General features: G+C 44.8%; 1 protein-coding gene across 3 annotated transcripts; it reads left to right on the forward strand.

Annotated features, from left to right (window-relative positions):
• The first annotated feature begins 16,951 nt into the window (after nt 1-16,951).
• On the forward strand, nt 16,952-20,792 carry LOC125539711 (imidazoleglycerol-phosphate dehydratase 3, chloroplastic). Of its 3 annotated transcripts, XM_048703219.1 has the most exons (8): nt 16,954-17,396; nt 17,523-17,650; nt 18,488-18,592; nt 18,825-18,917; nt 19,425-19,499; nt 19,785-19,847; nt 19,988-20,097; nt 20,364-20,792. In XM_048703219.1, exons 1-8 carry the CDS (start codon nt 17,189-17,191, stop codon nt 20,389-20,391), a joined length of 810 nt encoding a protein of 269 aa, XP_048559176.1. In that variant the 5' UTR covers nt 16,954-17,188; the 3' UTR covers nt 20,392-20,792. The 3 variants fall into 3 exon arrangements, with proteins under 3 accessions (XP_048559178.1, XP_048559177.1, XP_048559176.1); XM_048703221.1 differs by lacking the exon at nt 18,488-18,592 and having other exon boundaries at nt 16,952-17,396; XM_048703220.1 differs by lacking the exon at nt 19,785-19,847 and having other exon boundaries at nt 16,953-17,396.
• Nucleotides 20,793-21,714: the final 922 nt, after the last annotated feature.

Genomic DNA, 21,714 nt, shown 5'->3' on the forward strand with positions numbered 1-21,714 from the left:
TTATTGTAAAGAACTATATGCATCACACTACATCTTGTTTCCCCCTCGTCATCTTTTCTATCTCTCTATCTCAATACCATTGCACCACACCTTACCCCCCCCCCCCCCCCCCCCCCCCCCCCCGCATCCACCGCTTTCCATTACAAAGCCATCCTCTTTTTCACAGTCTTTCCCTAGCTCATTCCTACCCTAGTTACTTGTATCATCGTCGCTCACTAATATCACCCAAGCATGTGCACGCAATCGCCGCCCTCAATCTTCCCTCAACATCTAAGATGTCGATGAACCCCTCAAGAACCCTAATTGTACTTAGTCTAATTGTAATCCTAACCAATTCATGCTAATTTATGTGTTGTGTAATTCTTGTCGTTTTTAATTGAAAGCAACAACTAATTTTACTACTCCAGATAGAAAGTACTAAATATTCATGAGACACCATTTTCCTTACGGGGAGGACGGTCGTTTTATTCTCTTAGAACAAGATTGAATTGGTTCCAAAATAGGCGACTTCAACTTCTTAACCTTTTCCCATATTACTCGCCCTTATACAAGGTTTCAACGCAATTTTAGTCATATTGTTCTGAATTTGTCCCGTTATATATGTCATCAAGTAAGAACTATCCATGATGGTTGAATTTTTCAAATCGACTCGTCTTGTGTGTGGAAAAAGGAAGTGAAATACGTAAGATGTTCAATGATGAAAAATGGCCATACATGAAAATAGTCGAAAATCAGTAACATTTTACTTTTAATTATATCGTGCCTAAATGTAGGAGGCTCAAGAGTGGAACGTTTTCACATGACATTTACATGGTGCCGAAGTTAGACGATCATAATAATTTGAAAGTTCGCAGGAACACCATTATTCATGAGACATAGCGCCATCCAATTTAATGGCGGCAACCACTCTAGCTTGGAATTTATGAGGGGAAAAGGAACACAAGTGGCTACGGCGCATCTTCTGTTTTAAAGGCTCCCCTCAGCATTGCATTGCAATCATAGCTCACACGCATTAATCTAATCACGAATTTAAGGCGGGAGATTGTTTTCCATAACTACCGAATAGAAAGCCTTTAAGGCTAGCCATAGTGGGGGTAACTTAGGTAGTAACTTAACACATCCCAAAACAATTTTACTTATGTGACAAGTATTTAATGAGGAGAGAGGTGCTTGGAGTAACATAATACATGTTACTGTAACATAGCGCTTCCCGAGGTAAAATGAGTCTATAAGACAATAAATGAAACAAACTATGACACTACTACTAAGATACTTTGCACTATGGGGGTAATAACTTAAGTCCTGTTTGGTTCATAAGTCCTAGGACTTTTTCTAGTCCCAACTAAAAAGTCTATAGTCCCTAAAAAGTCCCTCCCTGTTTGTTTCCAGAGACTAAAAAGTCCCTAGTCCCTTCCTAGAGGTTATTAAATGACCATGTTGCCCCTAGTATATAGAAAAATAATAATCAAACAACACCATGGGGCGGCGGGCCATTAAATGCATAGAGGGGCATTGTTGGAAAAGTCCCAAAAAGTCTCAAAAAAGACTCCTTGAGAGTCTTCTTCATTTAGTCCCAAATGCCTAGTTTAGTCCCTAAAAAGTCCCTCCTGTTTGGTAAAAAAGTCTCTAAGAGAGACTTTTTCTAGTCCCTACACAAAAAAGTCTCTGGAAACAAACACCCCCTTAGACTAGTGTCATGCATATGACACTAGTCTAAGTTACTCCTCACTATGACCAACCTAATAACGGGCCGGGGCAACAACCTGTGAAGACGAACTTAACTCGCACCCGATCTGGATCGATCCACCCCATCCATCATCAAAACCTTCCACCTAAAAGCCCAGGATTTTTCCTCCGTTCAGTTCTGGATTTTCTCCTTTGATTAGATGAGGATTCTCCGTAGGAGTAAGCTCGATCGTGCATGCAATATTAAACACGTTTTGGAGGTTGCCGTTCGGCAGTTTGGGCTAGCTTTTGAATCAACGTACACTACACTACACTTTGTTGGTGATTAAGTGGCCGGTAGGAGTGGTTAGCTGTACTCAAACATGCAGATGAAGAATTCTTTCGCCCAATTAATCGATCCCTCCCAACAGCTTAAAAAATGTTGTACTACTACAACAACAACAACGTTTACTTGGAGACGCTCAAGTTTCTTTCACGGTCTATTTCGAATCTATCAAAAGATAGCTAATTCGATACACTGTTATCTTGTTTAGCAACACTGTTATACACCGTGACATATATAATAAAGCTGATTTCAATTTGGGAATTGTATTATGTCCACATGTTTCCTCACACGTGCGAATCGCACCAGAGAGCGTGCGTCCGCACCGTTGTGGATTTATCCCCGTGCTAGAACAATTAGACACTACTTCCTTCGTCTAGATGTGTAAGTCATCTTACATAAGTCAAATAGTCCTAAAACATTTAGGCACGGTACATTAACTCTTATCTTGTTTCTTGTTTCGTGACATATCAACCAATAAAAGTACATCTTCTTTGATCCATCTGCTCCGGGTTTCTTCAGGCTAGCCATAGTGGGGGTAACTTAGGTAGTAACTTAACACACCCCAAGACAATTTTGCTTATGTGGCAAGTATTTAATTAGGAGAGAGATGCTTGGAGTAACATAATATGTTACTGTAACATAGTGTTTCCCAAGATAAAATGAGTCTATATAAGACAATAAATGAAACAATCTATGACACTACTACTACTCCCCCCGTCACGGTTTAGAAGACACAATTAAATTTGCGTGCGTTTCCACAATAGACAAGGTTTAGGGCGCATTGCATTTATTTCTAGTAGCTAATTAGTACTCCGATATACTATTTCTATATGCATGCGTAGTGTGAATGCTATTTTTTAGCCCATCCCACAACCAATAAATAACCACCTAGGTCCCAGAGAATTTTCAAGCGCGACTTCTAAACCGTGACGGAGGAAGTAAGATACTTTGCATTATGAAGGTAGTAACTTAAACTAGTGTCATATGCATGACACTAGTATAAGTTACTCCCCACTATGACCAGCCTCAGAACAACTCTTGTGATCTCCTATACAGTATTATCGCTCTCCAATACGGTTTGGGTCAATAAGAGGAAAGGAAATGCATTGATTAACAACAGCGACTGAATTCTCAGTACACCTATATCTTCACAGTCAAGAGTTTACCGCCCATCGTCTCAAAAAAGGACGTTGGATCAACCATTGAATGCTATCGCCCTCTTCATCTTTGGACTGCACTTATTAGTGAACGGACTGTTAGGGGCCCTTTAGTTATCATCCCATTAATGACGAGGCATAGTATACTCATTGTGGATTCTCTTTGGGAGTACACTGTACACATGTGCCAATTCTATAGGAGTAGAATTTTTTAGGACCCCGATAACATGCTGACGTTTCCGTGAGGAGGTCACTAGAGCGAACGAACTTTTCCTAAGGGAGGCATGTTTAAGCGAACGACGCAATCAGGGAGTGTCTCCTCAAAAACTCACTCCCAGTGAACGCTCAGGAATTGTCATACTGTAAACAAATATATTTGCCATGTTAAATGAAAAAAAAAAACTGCCATGCTAGTAGAAAGGATTGTCAAGAATTTGCCATGCCGCAGCATAGTTATTTGCTATGCTTTTTCAGGGATTTGTCCATGATGCAACATAGCGAATAGTCAGACTAAAAAGAACTGGGTTCAAACTGGTTGAAGGAGTGGATGTACAAACCCAATATCTGGGTTCAAATCCTCATGGAGACGAATTTAGGTTTCTATTTATATTTATTGTTGAAGACCAGACTTTTCTGGTACTCATGCATTTATCATTGAGGACTAGGCTCGGTCCAAAGTGAGATTAAAAATCCTAGTACTCCTACTTAAAAGGATGTATGCATCCCTAGTTGGTGTAGAGACTGGAGAAGTGAAATTCTTCCCCAATTTTTTTGCCGCTCGTTCATCCCCCTTTCCTTCCTCGCCGCTACTAGAGGCGGACGCCAGGAAAACCCGCGCGGGCGCCGGGGAAGGTGGTGGCGGGGATCTCGGCGCTCGGATCGATCTCGAAGGCCTGCGGACTAGAGACTCGCATCGGAGGCTTGTGGTTCCTAGGGCGGCGGCCCTGCTGGTGAGGCGGCGTCGTCCGGCGGCTGGCGATGTCTGCAGGAGACGCTGGCCAGTGTGCTCTGCCACGCGGTCGGTGGATCGATGGTGGTGTCCGGCCGCGGCGCCGTGCTCTATTGCGTCAGATCTGGGGGTTCTCCTCCGTCATGCAGCCTCTTTTAGCATCCCGGTGGCTTGCATCTGCTTGCTGCGGTGGTGGTGAGCCCTAGTGGTGTACTTGGGGTCCGGGAGAAACCTTGGCTGGCCGGTCTGGCCGACCCGGTGGCGGCGACGCCCAAGGGTGCCGCTTTCCTTCATGGAGGTGCAACTGAGGTCCCAAACTACCCACCCCGATCCCCTGCCCGGGTGAAAACCTTCAATAATCCTTTTCGGATTTGGCGGCAGCGGCACTGTTCGCGTCGTGACCTTCCTGGAGGTGTCGTCAGGGGCCTTGGGGATCGGTTGGGAGTGCAGAGGAACTGCGGACGGAGGGGATGGGACCAGTGGCAACAGGTGGTGTTCATGAAGGAGGAGCGGCGTGGCATCTGGCACGTCCAGAATGGCGGGTCTCAGCGGCCACTAGTAGAAAAAGGGTCAAACGTGAAGCACATTAGTGCCGGTTTAAATTTGAGCCGGCACTAATGGTACCATTAGTGCCGGTTCGAACGGCTATGTATTAATGCCGGTTCATGTTGAACCTTTAGTACCGGTTCGTGCCACGAACTGGTACTAAAGGGGTGATGGCAGGCTGGCGTCAGGCCGGGGCTCCACGATCACCTTTAGTACCGGTTCGTGTCACAAACCGGTACTAAAGGGCTAACCTTTAGTACCGGTTTGTGCCACAAACCGGTACTAAAGGGGTCTGACCTATAGTACTGGTTTGTGACACAAACCGGCACTATAGGGCAATTTTCAAACTCTACCCCCCCCCCCTGTGTGTCGCCATTTTAGTTCTGAAAAAATCAAAAGAAAATGATAAAAACTTCAAAAAATAAAATCCTTCGAGAGGTAGTTATATTACTACATCTACTAGTTAGGAAAATTTGAAAACTTAAATTTGGACATGTTTTACAAAAAGTGTAGGGAAAATGTAAAACGGCTATAACTTTTGCATACGATGTTAGAAAAAAACGTATAATATATCAAAAAATTCAGCACGAAAATCCGCATCCGATGGAGACTGCCTACGGCCTGTTTGCAATTTTTTAGAATCCTCAAATTCCAAAAGGAAAAAAAGATATGGTCAAATTTAAGTTTTTTTAAATTTTTTTTGTTAAATCTAGTCAAACTACTTATTCAAGAAGTATTAATGTTACTACATAATTATTCAAGAATATTAGTATTACTAAATAATTATTTCAATTTTTTAAATTTTGGTCAAATCTGGTCAAACTGTGGTCAAACTATGGTCAAACTTATTCAAGAAATATTAGTGTTACTAAATAATTATTGTTTTTTAGAATAATAGTTTCAAACTCAAACAGTGAAATGTGTGACTTCATGCTCAAGCTAAACTCCTGAGGGTTAATAGGATTGGCATCTTACTATTGTCAGGAAAACAACAAGTGCAGACTTGGAAACAAAGGAGAATAGAACCCGAAAGTTAAGCGTGCTCGGGCTGGAGTAGTGAGAGGGATGAGTGACCGGTCGGGAAGTTAGATGATTTGCAATGAGTGATCCACACTTGAGCAGTTAAGAGAGGTGATTAGAGACTAAATCACCAAATAATTCAGAAAAATTAAAAATCGAAAAAATAAAAATAAAAAAAATTCCAAAATTTTCAAAAAAAAACCTTTAGTATCGGTTGGTAACACCAACCGGTACTAAAGGTCCCCCATACCAGGGCGCGAGCTCACGCCACGTGGTGGCACTTTAGCGTCGGTTCGTGCCGAACCGGTACTAAAGGGGGGGGGCTTTAGTGCCCACCAATTAGTGCCGGTTATGGAACCGGCACTAAAGGCCCTTACGAACCGGTTTTAAAGCTCCGTTTTCTACTAGTGGGCATGGAGCAGCGGGGTCTCGCCGTTGGGCGTGTGATGATGGACGAGTACATGATCGTGGTCTTGTCTAGCATTATGGTGGCATCGACGGCAGCTGCGGCGGGCAAGGTCGATGCGTCAGTCCAACTCTGAAAATGGATCGGTGGCAGTTGGCGGCGGCGGCCTCTGAGAGTACGCTGTGCGCCGGACCGGTGTGTGCCCCATACCCGGCAATGTGGCTTGGTTGTGACCTCCGATCTTAGATATTAGGCTTTGATGTGAGGTCTGTTTGGTATTAGGCTCAGACTATCAGCATCACCTTCATCAACTGGATAGGAGTAGCGACAGATGTTGCCAAGACGATGACTTCAGACTTAGTGATGTATTATTTTGTAATGTCTTTGTGAAAAATTAATAAAGTGGATGCATGCATCGCCCAGATGCAGAGGCCGGGGTCTTCCTCCTTTTCTAAAAAAGACAAAAAAGAACAAAAAGGAAGATTTGTCACACATGTCTATGACTTGCCATGCTACAACAGATACACTTACAATGCAACATCAGAAAAATTGTCATGCTATATGAAAAATAAACTTTCCTACCTGCTCAGGAATTGCCATGCTCTGGCAAAAGGGGATTGTCATGCTACATCATAGAAAATTGTTGGAAATTGCCGTCCTCTAGATCTAAAATTTGCAATCTGGATGTATGCGCTAAGATTGCCATGGGGAACGAACCATTTAGTCCTGTATGCTCAGTCGTTCGCACGTGATTTGAATGCGCCGGAGCGTATTCACTCGAAAGACGACTCTGAGCTGGCGTCAGATCAGTAAACTTACCATTTTTAATTATTTAGAATTTGAATCCTTAAGGATTCTTCCTATACAAAGGCCTGTGGATCATGCTTTGTGTGGAGTATGTTTGGTTTGGTCGTTTGGAGTAGCCTAATTTTGTCTAGAGTGCTCTTTTGTGTTGGAAATATGCCCTAGAGGCAATAATAAATTAGTTATTATTATATTTCCTTGTTCATGATAATCGTTTATTATCCATGCTAGAATTGCATTGATAGGAAACTCAAATACATGTGTGGATACATAGACAACACCATGTCCCTAGTAAGCCTCTAGTTGACTAGCTCGTTGATCAATAGATGGTTACGGTTTCCTGACCATTACATTGGATGTCGTTGATGACGGGATCACATCATTAGGAGAATGATGTGATGGACAAGACCCAACCCTAAGCCTAGCACATAGATCGTGTAGTTCGTTTGCTAAAGCTTTTCTAATGTCAAGTATCATTTCCTTAGACCATGAGATTGTGCAACTCCCGGATACCGTAGGAATACTTTGGGTGTGCCAAACGTCACAACGTAACTGGGTGGCTATAAAGGTGCACTACGGGTATCTCCGAAAGTGTCTGTTGGGTTGGCACGAATCGAGACTGGGATTTGTCACTCCGTGTAAACGGAGAGGTATCTCTGGGCCCACTCGGTAGGACATCATCATAATGTGCACAATGTGACCAAGGAGTTGATCACGGGATGATGTGTTATAGAATGAGTAAAGAGACTTGCCAGTAACGAGATTGAACAAGGTATTGGGATACCGACGATCGAATCTCGGGCAAGTATCGTACCGCTAGACAAAGGGAATTGTGTACGGGATTGATCGAATCCTCGACGCCGTGGTTCATCCGATGAGATCATCGTGGAACATGTAGGAACCAACATGGGTATCCAGATCCCGCTGTTGGTTATTGACCGAAGAACGTCTCGGTCATGTCTGCATGGTTCCCGAACCCGTAGGGTCTACACACTTAAGGTTCAATGACGCTAGGGTTATAAGGAATAGATATACGTGGTTACCGAATGTTGTTCGGAGTCCCGGATGAGATCCCGGACGTCACGAGGAGTTCCGGAATAGTCCGGAGTGAAAGTGCGTTATATCGGCTAGAGGGGGGGTGAATAGGCGATTTTTATGAAAGTCTTCAAAACGTGAGAGTTATGAAGACAAACGTGAAGATTATGCCTATTACTATGCAGCGGAAGTTAGATTACACTAGTCCAGCCATGGTCATGTATTCAATAGAGTGAAAGCGCAGTGACAAACAGCTTCAGTGTAATAAGGATCAGGTAGGAAGAAGTTATGAAGCCAAACAGATCATACATTCATGTTGTGAAGACAAAAGATAAAGCAAGCATGCAATGGCTTCACAATGAATAACTGTAAGCGAAAGGAAGTGAAGATGAAACCAGTGACACGTTGAAGACAATGATTTGTTGGACCAGTTCCAGTTGCTGCGACAACTATACGTCTGGTTGGAGCGGCTAGGTATTTAAACCAAAGGACACACAGTCCCGGACACCCAGTCAAGGACACTTAGTCCAAGACACCCAGTCCTCACCGTTTTCTCCTTGAGCTAAGGTCACACAGACCTCGCCCAATCACTTAGGTAAGTCTTCAAGGTAGACTCCCAAACCTTCACAGACTTCGTTCACTGACAATCCACAATTTCTCTTGGATGCTCAGAACGCGACGCCTAACCGTCTGGAGGATGCACAGTCAAGTGTAATAAGTCTTCAAATCACACAGACACGAAGACTTAAGTGATGCCCAATTTACTCTGGCTCTGGGTGGTTAGGGCTTTTCTCCTCACTGGGAATTTTTCTTTCAAAGGCTTCGAGGTGGGTTGCTCTCAAACGACAAAAGCCGTGCACTGAAATCTGAGCAGCCAACCGTTTAAGGTTGTGGGGGTGGACTATTTATAGCCACTTGGCAACCTGACCTGATCTGTCCGAAATGACCCTGGGTCACTAAGGAACTGACACGTGTACCAACGGTCGGATTTCAAACTCACACGGCAACTTTACTTGGGCTACAAGTAAAGCTGACTTGTCTGACTCTGGACAAGATTTTATCTCATAGGCTTCGCTCGAAGACATAGGATTTGAATTAGGCATCACTTCAGTCATTCTGACTGGTTCTCTTCGACCCCACTTAACAGTACGGTGGTTCCTATAACACAACATGAATGAATTAAAACTACGAAGGATCTAGGTCTTCGAGTTCCAAAAGCTTCATAGGGAGTCTTCTCATGTCATTGTCTTCAATATGAATATCTTCATAAACCACCATTGTCTTCAATGTCTTCGTACATTTTTAGGGGTCATCTCTGGTAGTAAAACTGAATCAATGAGGGACTTCTACCTGTGTTTTCCTGCAATTCTCACAAACACATTAGTCCCTCAACTAGGTTTGTCGTCAATACTCCAAAACCAACTAGGGGTGGCACTAGATGCACTTACACGGAGGTAAAGATTTATATATGGGAAGTCCTGTTTTGGTCACCGGAAAAGTTTTGGGTTTTATCGGTAACGTACCGGGACCACCGGGAGGGTCCCGGGGGTCCACCAAGTGGGGCCACCAGCCCCGGAGGCTTGCATGGGCCAAGAGTGGGAAGGGACCAGCCCCTGAGTGGGCTGGTGCGCCTCCCACAAGGCCCAAGGCACAGCTGGGAGGAGAAGGGGGAAACCCTAGGCACAGATGGGCCTAAAGGCCCACCCTAGGGCACGCCCCCTTCTCCCCCTCTTGGCCGCCCCCCTCAATCCCATCTAGGGCTGCCGCCCCCCTTAGGGGTGGGAACCCTAGAGGGGGCGCACCCTCCTCCCCTCCTCCTATAAATAGTGGGGGTTTTGGGCTGCCCAACACACGAGTTCTTCTCCTTCTTGGCGCAGCCCTACCCCTCTCCCTCCTCGTCTCTTGCGGTGCTTGGCGAAGCCCTGCTGGAGTACCACGCTTCTCCACCACCACCACGTCGTTGTGCTGCTGCTGGATGGAGTCTTCCTCAACCTCTCCCTCTCTCCTTGCTGGATCAAGGCATGGGAGACGTCACCGGGCTGTATGTGTGTTGAACACGGAGGTGCCGTCCGTTCGGCACTAGGATCATCGGTGATTCGGATCACGACGAGTACGACTCCATCAACCCCGTTCTCTTGAACGCTTCCGCATAGCGATCTACAAGGGTATGTCGATGCACTCTCCTTCCCCTCGTTGCTAGTTTCTCCATAGATGATCTTGGTGACACGTAGGAAAATTTTGAATTTCTGCTACGTTCCCCAACATTTTGTGCCGTAATTCTATAAGAGTCTCCGTAAGCTTAGTTTTTTTTCTTTCTTGCAAGTTCACAAAAACAAAAGTAAAGCTTTTTCAGTACACAGATTATATTTTATTTTCTGTAAAGGGGGTATCTCGGTCTCTGCATCACGTGATGCACACATCCATTTTATTAAGTGTGAATCAAGTTCAAGTCACCGAGTACCAGACACCAATACAAGTGAAGAGAAACACGGTCATAACCGGTCGAATCTAAGATTTACATAGCCCATCCACATAATTTACAAGTAACTATTGGCTCTTCAGCCAAATTGGTTGAATATGCAGAGGTTTCCTATGGAGTGCAAAGGCCCAGGCAAATGGTGGCCAATGTGTGCAGTGGCTTGGGAGGACGTGTGCTCACCAAGATGGGCGGGTGGACTGGGCATTCCAAACCTACAATGACTAAATGTTGCCATGCAGGCGCGGTGGCCCTAGTTGAAGAGGGTGGACCCGTTGAGGCCATGGAGTGAATTTGATATACAAGTCCCCCAAGAACCGATGCAACTTTTCAGAGCTACAACCTGCTCTTTGGTCGCCAACGGCAGCAACACTTTCTTTTGGGAAGACAGATGGATTGAGGTCACGGAGTGGAGCTAGCGCCAAAGATATACGACCAAGTAAGGCAAACGACGAGCGCCACAAGAACGGTATCTCAGGGACAGACGAATAGAGCCTGGGCCCTAAGATGTCAGCCCAGAACTGACAGAACAAATGCTTCATGAATACGTGCTGTTGTGGGAGCGGATAGGGACAGTATAGCTTGATCCAAACAAGATAGACTCAGTGCGCTGGGCATGGGAGCCGAACGGAGCTTTCTCAACATAGTCGGCATACAATGCAAGGTTCTGGGGAAAAGAGATTGCACCGGCAGCCCAATTCACATGGAGGTCAAAGGCGTTGCTGAGATGCAGGTTCTTTGCGTGGCTAGCTCTCCAAAATAGGTGCTGGACCTCAAATAGATTAGCACGGCATGGCCTTGACCATCAAGAAACCTGCCCATTCTGTGATCAAGCGGTGGAAAGCACCGACCACATTCTCATCCAGTGTGTCCTTGCAAGGGGGTGTGGACCCAAGTATGCAGCGCAATGAACAACTAGGAATGGGTCCCAACAAGCACTGCGAGGCTTATGGACTGTTGCAAGAGCAAAGGTGGAAACGCTAGAGGGAGCAAGGACATTTGAGCTTTAATCCTGCTCGTGATGTGGGAACTATGAAAGCATCGCACGCGATTGTGTTTGATGGAGCCACACCATCAATGTAGAGCACGGAGGAGGACGGACATTACCAAGGTGGACATGACGCGAGGAGTTAGCGATAGAAAGGCTTAGACGTGGAGTTGGGTGTATGTAAGAACTATGTAAACCCAATGTGGCAGGGTTCTTTACCCCCTTTCTCTCCTTTAATATATAGTACACACACTTGTGTGTATTCAAGAAAAAAGTTGGTTGAATAAATCATGTGCAACCGTTTTCAGCCGGTTGCACCTAGAGGCCACAAGCGTCCGCGCATCCACATGCTGCAACGATGGCCATACACTATTGAAGCCATAGCCCTGTAGAAGAGAATTCATATGTGCTTTCTATTTATCCTCCTCAGAATTCATATGTGCTTTCTATTTATCCTCCTCTCTCAGTGTCTTTTGAATCTAAGTACCACCCTGCAAAATCTGGTATTTTGAAATTATATAGTGATCCACAATACATGAAATTATGTTTTTCAAATTCTTGCAAAAAAATTCACGTGTTTTGTTTTTTCTTGTGAACCATCAAAATCATCATTGCAACTATTCTTGCGTTTTGAGACCCTGTAGGAAACCAATAGTACATAACACTAGGATTCTCTGTTAAAATTATTTTATTTTTCTTCTGCAAACTCCAAGACATTCACAACACTCTCTATATTTTGTCTGGAATTCTTATCTGTTCTTTCCTATGCACCATCCGAAGTCATCACCTGCGTTTGTAGACCATTTCAAAATCCGTCTCAATCATGTTTTATCTATTCATGCGTTTAGGATAATATTATCAGGGTGGCATTTATTTGGGTGCGAACAATGATGCTTCCACACTCCATAAACAAACAATGATGTACCCTTTCCTTTCCGTTTTATTTGCAAACTACGAAACTCGTTGCTGATATTTTTGAGACAAGTCCAACAAACTGAAAATGAGGGAGTACTTGATTAGTTTGCTCAGAATACAAATTGATTTAGGAAACAAGAACAAATAAATAAATCTCCGCTTTGGTAAACATTTGTTGTTTTGTTTTCATCGTCCTACTCTTGTCCAAGACTTTATCTTGTTTACATAATGATGTGTGGGCGTAATGTCATTTGCACCATTATGAATAGCATCGTAGGTCTAGTCTAGCACCGCCGCTTGTACATGCCGTGTCGCACTGCAACTCTGAAGTGCTTAGCAAGTTAGCATCAAAGCCAAATGGCGTAGGATCCAGGTTTGCTTGTGACTTGGACTTGTTTGCATGGCTGGAGACCGAACATTCCACATGGAGAGGGCGAGTCTCATGTAGTAATAGGCTAGTATTAGCAAATTCCAAAGTACATGCAGCTTGGAAGAGCACACGATCGATCCAGCTCGAGCGATACCATTCAAAGGAGGCACACCGTACACGTTCAGCCGTTCTTTTTTGAAACTCAACACAGTTGACCGTGTCTCGCTTTCATGGAATTACCGCGAAATGAATCCTTGGGCTGGCTGGATCGATCGGGTACGTACGCGTCGTTTGTTTGACCGTCGGTCTACACGTCCAGCGAAGACAGGTGACGTAATAGTACGCAGGCTATGCCCCGGGCCAGCTAGCTTGCTGATGGTCGGGAGTGAAATGTCAAAGCGAATGGAGCATGAATGCCTGCATGACATGCATTATACTACTACGTACTATAGTAGGGAAATACCCTTTGGCTCCTCGCATGGATGTACATCCTATATGAGGTATTTTTCTTAAATAATTAAATAAAAAATCAAAATAGTTCAAAAATATTTTTAGATTAAACTTGACTTACTTGCGCACTAGTATATAAATTTCAAAAAAAAATCAACGTTGACTTCATAGCGAAAAACAAAATTTATTTGCTATTATAGGTCACTATTCACGACATTTTGATTGAAAAATTGTCTTTTTTGAAAAGAAGCCAAAGAAGAATTTTCTTTTTGTGGAACTTTTCTTACTAGTACAATGATAGGCCAAGTTTATTTTTAAAATATTTTCAGAATTTTTTGACTTTTTGTTGAATTGCTAATTTTTTTTCCATATAGGATACATATGTACTCAGGAACCAAACGTTCCCCTCCTACTATAGTAGTAGTATCAAGTATGGGACGATGATTTGATCAACAAACTGGCCAGATATACTAGCAAGAAGAAGAAGAAGAAGAAGAAGAAGAAGAAGAAAAGTTGTACTAGGATGCACAATGATGTCGACAGTCAATATTAATGGAATAGTGGGGCATGCATGGCGTCCATATTTCTTAAGTCGGATACGGTTAACAATCTGACTTGGAGCATCATATACTGACATACAGTCCTCATGTGCGGCTCTCAGAGGATTTGTTTTATCTCCGTGTGCATGATGACTGATGAGATCACTACTAAGCCATGGTCATTGGTCAATGGCAGGGTGAGTAGGAAAACAAAATGCTCCATACTAGATGATGATAGTCTGACTCTTCCACCCCAAACCAGTTGAATAATAAAGCGACACACAAGTTGCACGAGTGGCCTCCCATGCTCGACTCAACTTGAAATGTCAGCGTGGAGAACACCAACACTCATGCATGCACATACAGATAGGGTCCATTATTTTCTTGGGACAGTTAAGGCAGCAATCAACGAACAGTGCGTACAGCGCCTGGACTTTCTTATTCTCTGCACCCAACAACTTGTCCATTCTTCATTCATCCATTCATGGGTTCGGTCAGCCAGTCTATAAAGTCTGAGATCGACGGCGGCACGTAGGAGTACATAACTAGCCCACCCTCCACGCTGTACCAAATTAAGGTGAGTACAAAAGCTACTGTATAGTTGCTGCACCATATTTGCAAGAGCAAAGGCAGAGCAGTTGGCACCGATCGATGATGAGAAATTCAGACCAAAAGCAAAGTGAGCACTAATGGTTCTACGGTTTCGTTCACCCCATGGCCGCATCGCATCTCTGTATCTGTATAAGACAGTGGTAGTACTGCATGCGACCTGCATGCAGTGGTTAATAAGCACAAGAAAGTCATGAGCCGCACAGCCGCCCAACAAGAGAATTCTCTGCAGGCAATGACCACAAAATTCTTGCTCATAACTTGCGCGTTCCGCCAACCGCCGATCTGCCGACTAAAAACGCTCTGCATTCATGCATGCACCTGTGTCCAGGGCTTGCACTGTGCATGGATGGATAAGCAGAGGGCCGAGAAGAGAAGAGAGGAGCAGGTCGTGCAGAGGGGACGAGACTTGTCTGCTTCCCCGACGTGTGCCCATCCATGCTTCCGCGTACGTGACTTGATTTGATTGAAACAAAATAAGGCTCGGCTCCACCCCCTTAAAATCAGAGGAAAGATGATTAAATTAAAAAAAAGAGAAAAATAAACAACCATAGAATGAAGTGGGAGCACGGATGAAAGCATGTGAAAGGAGCAGGCAAGCCGGATCCGTGCAGAGAGGGAAAGTGCGGCGGAGTCTTCAAACACAAGCCCCGCGCGGGCAATCAATGCAGGGGTTGGTTCCCGGTTGACATTTATGCGCGGGACGTGGGAGTGGATTCAAGTCAGTGATGAGCGGACGGACGGACGGACGTCCTCGTCTCACCCCGCTTGCGGTTGAAGGATTGGAGCATCGGAACAAAAGACACGCACGTCCATTGCCACTGGATCGTTGGTCTATCTGCTGCTAGGTGTGTGTGTCATCTTGCCGGGTGCAACTGCTCGCAATGAATGCGAGCGAGCGAGCGCGCTAGCCTTCCTTCAATGGCCGTCCCTGTCGACCGACCGACCTTCTTCTTTTTCTTTCTTCATCATCAATGGCGCAATTGAGTTGAAAAGAAAGGAAAAGACAGGAGAAGCTGTAGCCTGAAGGAGCTGTGAGTGTATTTGATGGGTGTAATCATGGATGTAGATACGGCTGCACGTAGCTGTTCCCGGGTGAATACGCGTACGCATCATTGGCTATCCTGCAGCTTCGCATCGCTTGCACCCGTCACCGTCGTATTAACTTGGGCTTCTATTTTTAAATCTGTACATATATAACGAAAAGGGGTTTGCCCTCATTTATGTTATAATTAAACTATAAAGCAACCATCACCTATGAGATGTGCAGAAAAGAACCGCTTAGAGCCGATGAAGACCACCACCAAGAGCGATCTCGTTTGGGAAGGTGTGTGACGAACCACGCCGGACCAAGGACTCCAAGAAGATGCTCTCCAAAAAGGGTACGACCACGGAATCTCGGCACCATCCGATTCGAAGATTAAGTTTTCACCCGGAGCTAGACAGAAGGAGAGGGAGCACCATGACAGAGCCTACAGGAAGGAACCCGACGTCCGCAGACGTTGTCACTGTTAGCCAGTGTATGGACTAGGCAAGTGACGTACCCCGATGCTTCAACCCCCCCCCCCCCACCCCTTCGCATCCCCGTTCCGCCAAACCACCCGCAGCCATGCCGCCCGAGCGGCCATGCCTGCTCGCCCGCAACCGAGACACACAGACCGCCCACGATTAACGCGCCTCCGACCGTCAGGACCGCCGACCTGCCACCGGGCCACCATGAGAGCCATCAAAGAACACGACTTTGACCCGATCCATGCCCCCAACCGTCTTTGGAACCGCCGGCGGACACCTTGCCACGAGATGGACCGCGCCCATATGCCGACTGGGAGAAGGGGAAGGTGAAGGAGCAACACATGGCCAAGACCGGCACCCCTGTGCCGGCGACGGGGCACACAACGGCGCTCCTGTCCCCTTACCAGCCTTCCCCCGAAGCCACAGGTCCAGACAAGCCGGAGCGCACCGGCCATCGCCCGATGCCGAAGAGGAGGGAAGCCAGATCCGCTGCCGTTTACCTATGGCGACAACTGGGCTTCGCCTGCTCGCGCCCCCTAGCGGTGACGAGGGAGGGGGAGAGGAGGAGGGGAGGGTGAGCAGCGGTGCTAGGGTTAGTCTCCCGGACGCTCGAGGGAGCATCGCGGGAGGAGGGAGGGGCCTGTTTTTCCAAGGATTCACTTCCAAGCAGTACATATATTCAGATGGTATTTTTATTAGAAAGCGAAAGCGACACAATTTTTTTTAAAACTTTGGGAACTTTATTAAGTCAAAAAACCGTTACATCGTCCACCCTCCAACTTACAATTGATGATGGCGACTCCTCAATCCACATTGAGGGTGAGAAAGCGACGCATTGCACATAGAAAAATGCTATAATCTGTTTGTTGAAACACAAAAAAAACCTTTCAGTTTTATATAACCTAACCTATTGTCATCACTACCTTTTCTTTTTGAGAAATCACTGCCATCGCTACTTTTCTTTTTAGAAATCATTGTCATCGCTACTGAAAGAGAGTGTCTATCCCCTCAAAAAAGAATTATTTTTTTTGAGAATCCCCTAAAAAAAGAAGAGAGAGAATGTCTATCCCCGACTGGCCCATTTGTCCAGGCAGTAGGGAGGGACACCGTGACCCAACACGGCCCAAGTTCCTCCGGCCCAACTCAAGTCTCTGGCTACCTTTCCTCCCGCACCGGAGGCGCAGCCGCTGACGACCCCCTACCCCTACCCCTCCTCACTCCGCCGCCGCTGACCCTACGCCGACCCCCACCCCCGCCGCTCTGTTGCCGAGCGTGCTCGATCCGAGCTCCAGTTCCGGTGCAGCTTGGCCGAGTTTCCCAGCCACTAGCTCAAACCCAACCCAGGCCTGCTCGATTTCGCTTCCTTGACATCGCCCGCGCACCCACCGCGAGCAGTCGCTGATGACCACCGCGCCGGTCGTCTCCCCCTCGCTCCCCCGACTACACTCCGCGCCGGCCTCTCCGTTCCCCAAAGCCCCCGTTGGGTCCGGGGCTGGGGTCGCCTTCCCCGCCCGGCCGTACGGGCCATCGCTTCGCCTGAGGTCGGCCGTCATGGCTGCCAGCGGCGTCGGCGGGAACGGCTCTCCGATGGCGCCTGAGGAATCCGCAGGTGGTTTGATTTCTACTCTGCTTGCTATGCTGCTTCGTGCATGATTTGTACCTGTGTTATCATTGCCGAAGTCATCGTTGTTCAGCTTCTCTGCTAGCTATCTCTTATTCTGTTCATTGTTTTCAGTGTCGTCTAGGTTGGGGGAGGTCAAGAGGGTAACCAAGGAGACAGATGTGCATGTCAAGATCAACCTGGACGGCACTGGTGTTGCAAACTCCAGCACAGGGATACCCTTCTTGGATCACATGCTTGATGTGAGTCTGGTTTACTCCTCATGTCAGTAGTTGTGGGTTGAGGATTTTATTTAGATAATTGTATATCCTCCATTTTTCAGCAAAAAAAGCGGGTAGCTATTTTTATTTTCACCTAGGTTTTTTTGGAAGCAAGAAGTGATATCTATCGCATCTGCTCTGCGTGAAGAAGACCAAACAAGGGCAAAACGGAACAATACAACCCCCAAAATAGATTAACGGAACAAAAATGGCAAGTAGCGTTCTGAATTTGTGTTGGTCAAAGCCTACATAGACGGCATGCTAACTTCAGATGTTTAAGAGCATGATTAGTACAATCCTGTTATTATTAGGAGAAAGTGATGTATACATGACTTAGCCTGAAGGGGTCCTTGCTGTAGAGAAGTCTGTTTCCTTGCGAGTTCCACGTGTTCCAGGTGACTGAGCAATTAGGACGGGGATTCCTATTTGAGTTCTCTTTCCCTAGGGTGATGTGATCCATGCGAAGATTGTTACTCCCTTCTTATTAACTAATGTTTGTATGTGTGAAATGTAAGGCTTTTGTTATTCCACAACAGTGACAAACTGACAGCAATGACCACTGTGGATGATAGGCCCTTACATCTGAAATCAATACGTGAAACGCGACTGCAGTAAAGTGCTAGCGTAGCAAAAACCAACACAAGTAGAGAAAAAATTATTGAGAAGTATTTCTGATTTCAGATTGATGCACTCTGAATGGTCCAGAATTATGTTCTGTGTATATCTTGTGCTTGACAGTAGAAGGTTCTAACTCATGCCGTGTGAGTGTTTTTTCTTCTGGTCAAAGCTAGGCATTAACTTTCAGTTTGCAACTTACAGCAACTGGCATCTCATGGACTGTTTGATGTATACGTGAAGGCGACGGGTGACACACACATTGATGATCATCACTCAAATGAGGATATTGCTTTAGCAATTGGAACGGTGATTTTTCTTTTTTCTTTTGTACTATTATTTTTTAACTTGACGTTAGTACTTCTAGAAACAGTTATACGGTTGTTTACCAGAAGTTGGGACATCCAGTTTGACCTCACTGCTAAATTTGCACACTATATTTCTGTTTTTTTACCTGATTCTGAACTATCCTAAGTTTAATGTTCTGCTATATTACAGGCAGAATTTTACCGTGGTGACTCATTTTGGAATTTTCTTTTAGGCATTACTTCAAGCACTTGGTGACCGAAAAGGAATTAACCGGTTCGGGCATTTTACAGCACCACTTGATGAGGCAGCAGTTGAGGTTATACTGGTATGCAGGACCATCTTCTGCATTTAGATACTATGCCTGCAACCTCCATTCAGGAGGGTGCATGTCTATGTTGGGCATTTATGAGCTTATGAAGCTCTCACCCTTTGCTAACACATAACTGAATTACAACTTCCATCTGTCTGGTTCTTAACTTGGATAATGACCAGGCATTAAATAATTTCGTTCTCTTATTTCGTGAGCATCTCATGCTATGATAGATTGGTATGTATGAAGATTTTGACTGTTGAGGACTATTATCAAAATGCTAGTCCTTTTGCTTTGCTTTTGTCAAAGTTTTTTTGACTCATCCATCTAACATAAGTTGAAGACTTGAATGATAGCAAGGCAATTATTTTACTCTATCATATCTTAATTTTGAGTTACCTATTTTCGTTCAACATTTCTGACATTTTGTCAGGGTGTATATACGAATATCTACTTAACAGTTAAACTGTGCCTTGTTGAACTTGGATGTTTGCCAGTCATTCCTTTTCTTCCTATATCCAGGATCTATCTGGTCGACCTCATTTGAGTTGCGGCTTAAGCATTCCTACCGAGAGAGTTGGCACATATGATACACAGGTAATTTGTAAAATTTTGACAGCTATTTTCAATTGTCTGCTATTTATGTCAGGCTTAAGAATGATTTCCATTGCCAAAATATGACTTATTCAGTTCAATTTTACTTTAGATTATCATTTCTGCTTTCTGTTTTGTTAAATTTGAACGTTCCTCCCCCAGAGATATTTCTAACAGATCTTTGCAATATCTCTTGGTCGTTTTTTGAGTTAGGGCGATCAGATCTTCTTACACTGTATGTCGCTACTATCAACTTAGGCAAACAATAATTTAATTATTTTATGACAGCTAGTTGAGCACTTTTTCCAGTCCCTTGTGAATACATCTGGCATGACGCTTCACATCCGTCAGGTATATGTTGCTTCGGTTTCAAAGAAATCCTCTTCCTAACCTTTGGGTCAATGACATGAATCAGTATAACTGTTTTCACCCTAGTTAAGTGAATAACATACATGACCCTGCACTCACTCTTTTTTTTTTCCCTTTACAAGCTTGCGGGGAACAACTCACACCATATTATCGAGGCAACTTTCAAAGCATTTGCCAGGGCGCTTCGGCAAGCAACGGAATATGACTTACGCCGACGTGGCACTATCCCCAGGTTTGTGTCCTCACTACAAATATTGTTCAGGGAAATCTGTAGAGTGAATGGTAGCCATTTCATAGATGTTTCAGAAACTATTGCCTCCCACAAAATTCTGGGAAAAAAGAGAAAAGAAGCACCGAGCTGCTGTTGCTTCTCGGTGCCTAATATATTAGATGATAGAGCGGAACCAGAATGTAATGCGCCTTAATAACAATGTTTAGCCTGTAACGATTTTTCATGCATCGGTTTCCCTGAGTGTGTCTTGCTCTAACCAATCGCAGCTCAAAAGGTGTTCTGTCAAGGTCTTAGTGTTGCAATGCAAGATCAAAAACTGGATGCACGCTATTCGCCCTCGAAGAAACAGATGGGTGGTCGCCTGCTATGTCTCTGTCGCTACTTGGACTTGCAGTCCGCGGGGTTTGGAACAAGAACAGCATGGAAATTGCTTGCTATCCTGTTGTCATGGTTTGTTTATCTTGCTACCATTGGCATACTGTATCTGCTCGCAACTGCAGTTTTGCCGGACAGCGCGTACGTCTGAAGATGAAAAAGCTGCAAACGGCTTGACATTCTGAAAGTTATTACCTCTGATATATGGATTCATCATTGGTTTGTGCGGTGTTGCGCCTGTAATAATGGTTTGGCCATTCAAAAGAGTAAAATGAAATAGAATAATACTCTGTGTGCCGTTTGCACCTCCAGTCGATCAATCTTCATCTGGTGATGATGACTGCCTAGTCGATGGTACGGTACGCATGAGCTCGCCACGTGCCCCGTAGTGCCTGTTTGGTTCAGTCCGAGGTCCATCTTTGAGCTTGATTGGCCTCGAACTGTCAGCAAATAGGCTAGCTTTTCTTTTTTTAGGGCTGATTATAGTACTATATACTAGTATAGATGGGTAAAGAAAACTGGAAGGAAGTCAGGGCTGGGAGAACCCCTCGACCAAACGATTCGTTCCGTTGTGGGGACGCACAGCCCAAACGCCTCCAGGACGCCAGGCCTTTTCCCTGCAAAAATAAAAAAGGAACAAAAAGCCCGCTAATAATGAATTAAATGAAAAACCTAGATCTTGTTTTTTTCTCATAAATAAAAGCCCAGTTTTTGCTCAGCTATGAAAAAATGCCATCATCTTAGCAGAATAAAAAAAATGAAAATTCCAAAATAAATGTCATTGGAGTTTGACCAAACTATTTATAATCTGCCTTTTTTTAAATGGCAAGGTTTATAAAACATATTTGATTCCCTAATGAAAGCATGGCAAATCTGCCATGACAAAAATTCAATATTGCCATGGCAAAAAACATGTTTGGAAAAAATGACATGGCGGTTTTTTATGTGTATCCAACACCAAAAAATGCCACGGAAATTTTGAAAAACACAATGTATATGTGTCCGGCCCCAATTTTGCCATGGCGAACTTCAGAAACACCATGGCACCAAAAAAATAATATGTGTGTCCATGAAAGTTGCACAAACAGAAATGGTTGATCAAGTTAGCACAAAAACCTATCCAAATCATGGCAAAAATGTTATGGGAGAAAAAAAACTTTAGTGGATCACAAATTCGCATGGCAAAAAAACATCGGTTGATGTTGTGTTGTTACAAACTTTTCCAGAATTGCCATGGCAACA

Source organism: Triticum urartu, chromosome 2, assembly GCF_003073215.2.
Source record: "Triticum urartu cultivar G1812 chromosome 2, Tu2.1, whole genome shotgun sequence".
In the NCBI taxonomy this organism is placed as follows: Eukaryota; Viridiplantae; Streptophyta; class Magnoliopsida; order Poales; family Poaceae; genus Triticum; species Triticum urartu.

Excerpts from the sequence above, each read along its gene's own strand:
- LOC125539711 (XM_048703219.1), top strand. The coding sequence starts at position 17,189 with ATGACCACCGCGCCGGTCGTCTCCCCCTCGCTCCCCCGACTACACTCC. Across the intron at positions 18,918-19,424 it reads CAGCAGTTGAGGTTATACTG|GATCTATCTGGTCGACCTCA; the intron begins GTATGCAGGACC and ends TCCTATATCCAG. Across the intron at positions 20,098-20,363 it reads CGACGTGGCACTATCCCCAG|CTCAAAAGGTGTTCTGTCAA; the intron begins GTTTGTGTCCTC and ends AACCAATCGCAG.